The 11,099-nt window shown below is 39.5% G+C and overlaps 1 protein-coding gene across 1 annotated transcript in view; it reads left to right on the plus strand.

Annotated features, from left to right (window-relative positions):
• B3GALNT2 (beta-1,3-N-acetylgalactosaminyltransferase 2) overlaps positions 1-11,099 on the plus strand; it is a 30,535-nt gene that overhangs the window by 16,681 nt on the left and 2,755 nt on the right. Inside the window, exons 6-11 of the mRNA XM_030268257.4 lie at positions 4,285-4,395; positions 5,160-5,238; positions 6,415-6,598; positions 8,132-8,257; positions 10,266-10,425; positions 10,822-10,878. Of these exons, the coding sequence (XP_030124117.1) occupies positions 4,285-4,395; positions 5,160-5,238; positions 6,415-6,598; positions 8,132-8,257; positions 10,266-10,425; positions 10,822-10,878 (717 nt within the window). The remainder of the gene's footprint in view (positions 1-4,284; positions 4,396-5,159; positions 5,239-6,414; positions 6,599-8,131; positions 8,258-10,265; positions 10,426-10,821; positions 10,879-11,099) is intronic.

Here is an 11,099-nt window from a genome sequence, read left to right on the forward strand (position 1 = left end):
CATCTTATTATCACTGGTAGTTATAAAGCATAAGCCTGGAAAATACAAACTGATAAAAAATTACTTTGTCAAGTAGTAGCAACTTCAGAAAACTTAACCTGTTTCTGATTGAAAGCTGTACCTGCTTTGATTCTGTGGAAGGGTTTACCAGAACATGTGGTGCTTCTTTTTCTCTTCTGCTTTATCAGACATTAGCACACAAGTTAGGGAAGGGAGGATGGCACAGGTTTCTAGGGAGCAGCTGGAAAAGTGGTTTCTGCATCTGATGTCTTGGACATAACATCAAGATACTGTGTTTAATGTTTGCAGTGACAGTGTTATTTGTTTTTGGGATAGGGATATGGAACCTACTTGTGGCTGCATAGGAAGGAAGGGGATTAAACACAAAAGGAACAGAATATCATAGGAAAATACCCTGATGATTTTACAGTAAAAGTCTAATGAATAAAGGTTGTCTCAGAAGGAGAATTCTAGTTAGCAGACCCTCTCAGCTACGGGGAATTGTTCTCAGGGGACCAGTGATCTCTCGCTAGATATCTCAGCTACCATTTTAGATTAATTTAAATATTCTCCTGGACTCTTGCTGCTGTTTCTGTAAGTTGTCTTTAGGTCTGGGTTGTTTTATTACTAAAGAAATTGTGTTATGAAAGAACGAAGCAGGAGAAAACTTAAGAGGGAAGAGAAGACAATTTGGGCCAGTTTGTTCCCTGATTTATTTCCCTGGCTCTATACTAATGGATGCACTTGGAAATTTATTAATTTTAAGGGGAATCTGCAGCTGGCTGGTTGATTTTTCATCTTAGACATTGTTTACTGAATACTATGCAAGTTGTTATGCTGGCAGGAGACCTTTCAGGTGAGCAGACCATGTGCAGTATTTTGTGCATATGCTTTGGCAATCTAATTTCATACTAAAATGATTGAGGGTTATTTTACATTTTTAAAAATAATATTGGTTACCCAGTAATTTGGTAGTCTTATCATGTGAACCTTTTCTCTGTAGGATTTTGTTTTGAGATGCTAAAATTCCAAGCAGTTGTAATTTTGCTATATATGGTTGCAGTTTTCCTGATAGGCAGATGGGAAGTACTTCCTTGAGAGAGAGAATATTAGTATTCATATATTTCTTTGTGTGGGCTTCCTTGATCTGATGTGTGTCATGCGCTGAATGCTTACAGGGTAACATGATGTTTCTAACGCAGATTAATAGGGCTTAGGCACAGCATGCAGTCTCCTGTGATGCTCAGGATGCTGAAGCATGCACGATGATTCAGAAGAGGTGGCAATGCCCACGTGTTCCTGTCTACTTGTTTGAGAGCACTAAATTTAGTGAACTGTTTAACTGTCATAGGATGCTGTCTGAGACGGTGTCTATTCTCTGTCCTTCCACCTTGAAGGAGTAATGGATTGTACAGACTGCTGAAGAGCTTCATTCATCTTGCAGCTGAAGTGCTGCTCTTTCTGCTCATCTTGGGGAAAGGAAAGGAAATGCAGCATTAGAATAAGCATCTGGCAGGCCAGATTGTGAGAGACAGAATCGATCATTCAGCTTTGGAACGACTGAAAGCGCAGAACAGCAGAAGCACCAGCAGATAACTAAAACAAACAGGGCTCTTATAGACAAGTCTTAGCAATGCACTTATTTTGTCAAAAAGCCGTGGGCCACTTGCATGAGGATGGGACTCTGTACTGCACATACTCTGTAGTACTAATGGGAAGGAGTTGGAGGAGCAGAAAGCACAGCACTGTTTAACATTAGGAAAGGAGTTTGGCAGAGCCGCATTATGTCAGTTCACTTGTTCGGTATTCACTGTAAATGCCACTGCGCTCTGGCAGCAACAAGGCTGGAATTTAAATGGGGAAAAACAGATGATGTAGTCTCAGGTGTGCCACTAATGTTTTTGCTTTAAGCATTTTCAGGCCTCAGTTTTCATTAACTGGCTTAGAGTAAGAATAGCTGAGGGCTAAAGTCATTAGAAAATTTGCTTACGAGTCTCTCAACCTGGAAAATAATGATAGTTTGCAGCCTTAGGACGCCCTTCCACTGAGGTTCAGTGGTAGTAACTGATTAAGACTCCTGGTACATTTGAAGTCAGTATCAGTAATAGTCAGTGGTGAGAATTGTAATGTTTCTGCTTGCTGAGGCATGAAAGGACTCTCTTGCTCCTAAAGGACTCTCCTGCTCACTAAACAACTTTCCAAAGGTTGTGTCTATAAAGAGGACACTGAAGTGTGATTAGAGCCCAATCCCTACAGCAAAAAACATTGGAATGGGAGATGACAGTCACTGCAAAAAGAGAAATTGAGCCACTAGAAAAAGTCTCAATATTGGTCCATTTATTTTGATATCTGAGAAATAAACAAACAACAGAAAGCTGAGTATGAGTCAGCAGTGCCCTGGCAGCCATGAGGCCCAGCCATGTCCTGATGCTGCATTCAGGCACACAGCATCTTCAGTCAGGCAAGGGAGGGAGGGGATTGTCCTGCTCTGCTCTGGGGCAGCCTCACCTCGAGTGCTGGAGGCAGTTTTGGGTGCCACAATATAAAAAAGACATTAAACTGTCGGTGTCCAAAGGAGGGCAGTGAAGATGGTGAAGGGCCTTGAGAGGAAGGCATTTGAGGAGCAGCTGAGGTCACTTGGTCTGCTCAGCCTGGAGAAGACTGAGGGGAGACCTCATTGCAGTTACAGCTTTCACATGAGGGGAGGAGGAGGGGCAGGTATCGATCTCTTCTCTGTGGTGACAGTGACAGGACCTGAAGGAATGGCCTGAAGCTGTGTCAAGGGAGTTTTAGGCTGGATATTAGAAAAAGGTTCTTAACCCAGAAAATGGTTGGGCAGTGGAATAGGCTCCCCAGGGAAGTAGTCACAGCACCAAGCCAGGAGTTCAAGAAGAGTTTGGCCAATGCTTGCAGGCAGAGGGTGTGATTTGGGAATGGTCCTGCAGGGTCAGGAGTTGTATAGGATGATCCTTATGGGTCCCTTCCAGTTCAGCTTATTCTGTGATTGTGTGAAACAAGGGGAAGGTATTGAGCATGGAGTCAAGCTTGAATAAACACTGGCTAGCTCCATTATTAGCTTATAAAGCTGGCATTTTAAATAATAGATGAGAGACTTCTGAAGTACACACACAGCTGTCATTAAACACTGAGGCTGCTGCGGATGTTAAGACCTACTTCTAGAGGAAAACAAAAAAGTAAGCTGAACTCTAATCTAGACTTAAAGTTGTTTCACTAACTGGAGAATTTTTTGAGAAGATTTCTATTGTACAAGGAAGATAAAATGGGGAAGAGATGAGAGGTTGGTATAAGTAAACAGACTTCCTACAGCAGCAGGGATGCATGTACAAACAAGTTGTTTTTCTGTTCCAACACCCACACTAACAACCAGTGTGTTTCCTATGAAAGTGAGAGAGACAAAATGGAATGTGCTCATCAAGGTGTCAGGAGTATAACAACCCTACCTTTTCATAAGGGAGAAATTGCTTTAAAAATTTTTAAAAATCAAAATCTACCAATATTCATATTTGTACAACTTGCCACCTGCTCCTTTGCATGTTCTCAGGGGTCTTCAGTTTAAAGTTGAGATGAAGTCCTTTCAAATGCAAGAATTTACACACACACACATTTGCACACACACACACACACACATACACATATATATAAAACATGGAGTGGCAAAGCCTAATTTGACTGTTAAAACCGGAAAATTTTGAACCTATTCACTTGTCTTTTTCTTCCTTACCAGCCAAGATGTGAGGTAAGACTTCTGTCAGTCCTACAGTAACTTGTGACACCTTTACTGCGATAAAGGTGGCCGTATTTTTCTTTGAGTTTTGCTGGTGTCAGGATCCAGTCTCTGATCTCTGTTTGGCAGATAACGATAAAAGCTGAGCTTGTTTCCAAATCTGTTTGAACGTATTCTCTTTGTAGTGCAGGATTTTATATTTGATTTTTAAAAATTCACTTCAGGTCACCTTTAAATGCTATTTTGATGATTTTAGAAAGCCAAAGTCTTTTACACTAGGCTTCTGTTAAAAGTTTAATATAGAGATTCATTATTAGTCTTAAAAGAATTACTATGTGTTACTGAGTTTCACGGATGTGTTTCATTTATGTGTAGTTTATTTTTATTGAAGTGTAAGTGAAACATTTATGTTATGCACTCAAGCTAAATCTTGTATGAAGTTGACTATTTTAAAATAATTTTAATGAGCCCAAACTGTTGGACTTCCATTTTTTTAAGTCTTTGTATACCTGCATAACTGTATTTTGCTCTCTTACCAGAGTTTTGAAGGTACCATTGTGTGGGAGAGCCAGGATCTTCAGGGCTTGGTTTCAAGAAACCTTCATAAAGTGATGGTGAATGATGGAGGAGGTGTTTTCAGAGTCATTACAGTGAGTCCCCTCACCTTCCTTTCCACCATGTTTCTATTTTTCCTATAACTGTTGAGAATTTAGCATTTTATTTTCCTGTATTTCTCTGTGTAAATAATAAATTCAATTGGGCTTGTCCTTTTATCTCAGAAAAGAAGTTTTGCTTTGCCTTCTTGCAAAAACAAAAAACGCTTGTGAGTGGCATTTTATTTTGAGGGGAGTAAAGCTCTCATTGTTTTTGTCAGAATGGGAAGCAGTACCAGTGTATCAGAAATGGCAAAATGTGGGTGAAAAATCTTCTGGTAGAATCCCAACTGATGGGCTAAAGGCTGGGTATTTGCTTTTTGGCACTGTCTCTTTTTGTGTCAAGTTGTTGCTTGACTAAACATCTTGTGTCGTTGTAATTTAGCCAGAATAATTTTGCTGTCAACTTCGAAACTAGTTTCATGAAAGTTTCAGTGGTACTGCTAGTTTTGGGTGAAACTTTAAAAAATGCCACAAAAGTTTAGTTAAAAATCTTAGTCTTAGTCTTTCATGGCACATTGTGTGAATCTTGGGGTGGTTCTGTGCAGGACCAGGAGTTGGACATCAAAAATTGTTGTGGGTCCCTTCCAGCTCAGGATGTTCTGTGAGTCTGTGATTATGCAAGTGCCTGAACCAGCAGAGCTTTAAATTAATTTCATTCTTAGTTGCCAGAAAACTTCACACCTTAAAATCACAGGGAAAACACATCAATAATGAAGGATTAATTAATCTATTAATTTCAATTAATCTGCTCCTAACAGGCAGGGGAAGGGTCACTGCCACATGAACTCACAGAAGGTGTGGAGGGAATAGCAGGTGGTTTTATCTACACTATTCAAGGTAAGTCCACAAAACTTAGCATGACATTTGATATTATGGTAGAATAGGTGATTTAAATTACACTTCTGAGTATAATTTGTGCTGTCTCCATGAATTTAGTCACCTTAGGTTTTCTTTTAGTAGAAACATTTTCTTCCTGGCTCTTTTATGCTTAAAGTCAATGTCCTGATATGGTTCCTTTGCTTGCCTTTTGCCAGCCACTCCAGTTGACTTGCATCCCTGTGTCTTTTTATCTAGACTCTCTTCTTGTTCTTTGTTATCCAAAATCAAGTTAAAAAATGTCATGCAATGAAATCTTTCCCTGATATTTTTCACTTTTTTCCAGTTCTGCTGCAGTTAGAGGTACTGTATCACAATGTTTAATATGGATAAACAGTTTCCATTCCTGTTGTTGCTCTTTTACACCTATCTCAGCAGAATGTTCAGAGATTTTCTAGGAGCCCTTTCCAATTTCTAAGATTTTGGCCACAGTACTGGAATCGATGTGTTCTCATTGGTCCGACATAACCATTGACTTTGAGAGTGTTATGGCTGTGTTTTTGTAGCTGGGCCTGGCAGATACAATTGGCCAGTCCTGTTGTCTTGTCATCTGTGTAGGAGCCTGAATTGAGGTGTGTGCTAAAGCCCTTCCATCTTGTTTGTCAAACTTTTCTTCAGTACTACAAACTGCCTCCTTATCTGCAATATATTTTTAGCTTTTACCTGCAGTTATGGTTCACCAGGTACCATCTGTGCTACATCAAAGCAATGCCTATTTGATTATATTTAACATAGCATTGTTTGGTTTTTTGTGTGTTTATTTTTTATGCTAGATACATATACTTAGGAATAATTGACAGTGGCCTTTTTACCCTACAGTAAGAGTAATAGTGAAGTCCCAGACTGTTCTTTATATTAAGGAACCTTAAAAAGTTGAGTTCTTATATTACTGAAGAGGAATACTTTTTTGCTTTAAACTTTTAGTGCCAGGCTTTATACAAAAATATATTTCTTTGTTCTGCAACTTCAACCATTTTGTAGAAATTTTTAAATTAATTGTAGGATTTTCATAACCCAAACTATTGGAATGCTTCTTCAGATTCATTTTGTCAATGTGGTCCCTGTATGATCCAAGAGCAATGTGAAATAATGTGTAGATATGCATCTTTGTTTAAAAATGGGTGCTCTTTCTTTCAGAAGGGGATGCTCTTTTAAAAAGCCTCCATACTCGCCCAGAAAGGTTTACAAGTCACATAAAAAGCCTTGAGAAAGAAGATGCTTTATTGAAGGAAGAAAGCAGTATGTATGATGACATTGTTTTTGTAGATGTCATTGACACTTACAGAAATGTTCCCTCTAAACTGCTGAACTTCTACCGATGGTAAGCTGAAAAGAAAGTATTTTCTTACTTTCTCTTAGGAATGCTGTTTGTAGTGCATTATGTTATTTGACAGGTTCCATGAAATACATGCCTTATGTGATTTACTTCATTAAGTTGTATTTCTCTCTCACAATTTTGGGTGCATGTAGTAAGTAAAATGGCAGTGCCTATAGTTTTTTGAATGCTGACCCTTGGTGCCTCAAATCAGCACAAGCTAGCAAGACAGGCTTCTGCTCTACGAGCCCAGGTGTAAAAATTTTCATATCTCCTTGTGATTTCTTTTCATTTGTTTTCATTTCTTTTAATACTTAAACTGAAAACTAGCAGTTTAAGTATTTTAAAGGATGGGTTTTGGCCAGTTTGTATGCTTACTCAGTGTTTCAGTTTGTGGCTGTTGCTCCAGTCCCATAATCATCTTGATGCGCCTTTGCTGGACTCTCTGCCCAGTATGGCCCTGTCCCTCTTGTACTGAGGATTCTAAGACTGCACACTGTAGTCCAGATGTAGCCACACCAGTGCTGAGAGGAGGGGAAGGACTGGAAGCTTGTGTACAGGGGAGACAGAAGGCTGATAGGAAGAATTTTCATAGTGTAATTGCATTGTCTGGGGTGAATCTACTTAGTTTCTACCTCTAATTTGCAGTGATTTCCATTACTCTGAGACAACTGTTTCAGTTAATTGATGCTGCTGTGGAGTAAAAAATACAGTTGACAATTGTAAACCAAAATTCAGTTTAGTTGCTTGCAAGATTATGCACTTCACAAATTCCATGGCTATGAATGCAAATGAAAAACTGAACCATGCTTTCAGTTCTAAAAGGAAGTTTGCATGTCAAGACTTAGATCTTTGTGGTAATTTCTTACAGATTAGCAATTTTTCAAGATTTAGTAACAAAAGGCTTTTAAAAATACCCTGCTTGTTACCCTTACAAACGTTTGTGACCAGCCAGCCATGATCCCTAGAATCTTAAGCTTTTTTGGTTATTTTATATGGGTCACATTCAACTGTTTCAGACAGGTAAGGATAACATTTTTCATGTTTGAAGGGTATATTTACAGAGACAGAGTAAGTACAGAGTTGTTTCCACAGATGTTTTTTACCACCTATGACCTTCTCATTGCCCTTGAACTGACTGTTTTGTCCTGAAAGTGGGCTACTGATGTGTAGCCAGTGGCTTTTAACAGCTGTGCTGCCATCAGCATCAGGGATTCATATCCTTCTGATGTCAATACTGCTTAAGATGGCTTCACTAGTAAATCCACCATCTGTCCTGGGGAACAAAACTTCAAATTTGATTTCTTCCGCTCATACACAAGTCCATGTTGTAAGATCATCGTAGGATACAGCTGCATCTCCTTTGAAGGACAAGCAGTCAGCCTTGGTCAATAGAGAAAACATTTAAAAGTCAAGGGTAGCAAAGACATTCCTTCCCTCTTGCTTCACTCCCAGATCCCAAAAAACCCTTGGAGAGCATGCTGTCTGTAGTTTGTGGTGTGCAGCTCAGCATCTCATCACTTTTCATTTTGGCTACAGGACAGTGGAATCAACGAGTTTTGACTTGCTGCTGAAGACTGATGATGACTGTTACATTGATTTGGAAGCTGTTTTTAACAGGATAATGCAGAAAAAATTGGACAGGCCAAACATTTGGTGGGGAAAGTAAGTTGTTTTTCAAAATTACCTTCAAGTGGGTTCCCTCCTATGCCTAAGGAAGACAGCTGCAAAAAGCAGGACTTCTGTATGTGTTAGATCTTTGAATCTCAGAATCTGAAATACAGTAAATTTCCAGGGTATGCCTTTACAGTGATTTAAACTTGCTGAATATCTTACCTGGTTTTAAAATGTGTTATATACATCTTTGTCATGGTGCTTAAGTAAAAAGAATTTTCCAGCAATACAGTGAAATTAAAAGGGAAGTACATAGTGCAGAACTATAAATATTACTTTTATGATGTCACTGTGATTCTTCTGGTGGGCTTGAGGAAGTGGGGTAGAAAGGAGAAATTAAATTTCTGTTCTGGTCTGCACTTTATTGTAACATCTGTAAATTTTAGGCATTGCTACCCACTTCTACTGTTTGGAATAGCAGATTTGATTAATAAATTTTTGAGCGAATTTTCCCAGCCTGTAATACACTTGTGAATAACCAGGAGGATCAAAATAGCCCATATCTTCCCTTCCATCCATGGAATGCACTGCAGCTCTGGCATGACATCCAATATAGCAGAAACTCTATGCTACTATAGAATTCAATATAACATAATGGTACAATGTGCCTTCCTGTTGCCCTACGCTCATTGAAGAACAGATCTTTACTGCTTTGCTTCACAAATCTAGTCCTGCCTGTTGCATACACATAAAGTGATTTAATAAGATGTGTGGTCAAGTGTGTGAAATAGTTGGTTATCTTGTGATTATCTCAAAGATCTGTAGGAGAGACACCTTTGAGTGTAAATTCTTTAATAGTCACAGTCTTCAGGTCAGGCAAGTGTGACATGTAGGGAACAACACTGAAATAACTATGGAAATATAAAATGCTTATCAAAGTAGATGCTTTTCAGTCTGAAGGGGGTTCAGCCCTTCATGCTGTGATTCAATGGAGTGGAAGATACTGAGCCTAAAGTGAATTCAGGTATCAGATGAGACTTTCATTTACTTTGTGCTTTAACATGTCAGCTTCAGTTGAGAATGGGCAGAATCTGATAACATATCTGTGACTCAGCTGTAATTCCTCCCTTTCAGGGCTGTTGTCTGAGGTGACAGTTCTTAGTAGTTCACTGAAGCTTTCAGCTGCTTGTGCTCATGACTGGAAATCAGCAATGCTGAACCTCTTTGTAAAATGGGGAGACCCTGCTGCATTGACACAGTTATGTCTCTTAGCTGTGAGTGCATGAAGTGTTTGTGAGGCCAGGGGAGTGCAACAGCAGCTTGTTCCCAGAGAGGGAAAGCAGGATGCCTTTCACTGCCTCACTGGGCAGTTTGACAGGGTCCATAGCGCTGCACAGTGTGGCAGCGAGGAGCTGTGCCACCCTGCGAGCCTGTGGGGAGACTGTGCAGAGACTGCTTCCTGCAGGCCTCTGGGAGTGAATAAAGCTTAGAGAACACCACTGCCAGGAAGAGTTCTTTTGTGATTCAGTGATGGCAGCCTTTGAACATCTCCTTTTTTGAGCTTCATTTGGAAAACAGCTTAACGAAGGTATGTCCTGGCTTCCGGATTTTTAAGCAGCCACTAGTTTTAACAGGAAAATGGGTTGCATACAATTGCTGTCTGCATGCCTGCTGGAGGCACTCCCTTTGTCATGTTGATTAACCACAGGGGTTAATTAGCAGGAGACAGATGTGCTTGTTACAAAATAGGTAAGGATGTGTGTGCTTACCTAGTTCAAAACCCAACAGAAAGGTGCAGATGCTGAAGATCTGACTGTCAATATTGCTTTGTTTCTGATTTGAAAACTTTCTCTCCAAGATTGACAGGCCAATTAGGTCCAAACAACAGTTAAAATTTTAGCTTTGTGCCCTAGAAAAATAAGACTAGGAGCTATAATTAAAATTACCTACTTCTTTCTCTCAATCCTTTCCTATCAGTATTACTTCAGTTGTTATCAGTGTTCATAGGTTCCACAAAGGACTCTCTAAGAACATCTCATGTCTAACATGGTCTCTTCAGTTTCAGACTAAATTGGGCAGTTGATCGAACTGGGAAATGGCAAGAACTGGAGTATCCAAGTCCTGCATATCCAGCCTTTGCTTGTGGGTCTGGCTATGTTATCTCCAAAGACATTGTGCAGTGGCTGGCAAGCAACTCTGACAGATTAAAAACATACCAGGTAATAAAGATTAGTTCAGTTTTTCTGTAACAGCATGTACTGGGTGAGTCAGAAAGAACATTGCTCAAGTGTTAGCAATGGGTTCTCCTGGCTAATGTGGGCTTTTGCCATGTTTTTGGTTGCTGTGCTTAGTGCCTGTTCTAGGTCAAAGCACAGATGTTTTGGACTCAGAACCTCTAGAGCTGTAATCTTGTTTTTTTTGTACTCTGTTTTTGTAAGAACAGTGTATTGTCATGGGAAAGGTGGGAGGATTATTTAACACCTCTGCAGTAGTCTGGCATAGGTTTTTGTAGTTACCATTCTTTACTGCTGGTAGATTATACAACTTATTCCAGGTCAAAGTTATGTTTTTTGCTTTCTTGGTGCTCATATCTGTATTTTTTATTTTTATCTCAGGGTGAAGATGTGAGCATGGGCATTTGGATGGCAGCTGTAGGACCCAAGCGATATCAAGTAAGTCTGAAGGAATTGTCTGACCTTACAGAAAGAAGAGATGCCTGCTGTTCCAAGTAGCATAAAACAGGAGAAATGTTTTTTTTTTTCTTTTTCTTTAAAAAGGAATTGAAATAACCATGGAATTAAAATCCAGAGAAAAAAAGTCTTTTAAAGACATATTTAAAGAAAAATCACAAAACTGCCACAAACCTGCAGACTCCATCCCTACCCCCAGGTTC

The sequence above is a fragment of the Taeniopygia guttata genome, chromosome 3 (genome assembly GCF_048771995.1).
Source record: "Taeniopygia guttata chromosome 3, bTaeGut7.mat, whole genome shotgun sequence".
Taxonomy (NCBI): domain Eukaryota; kingdom Metazoa; phylum Chordata; class Aves; order Passeriformes; family Estrildidae; genus Taeniopygia; species Taeniopygia guttata.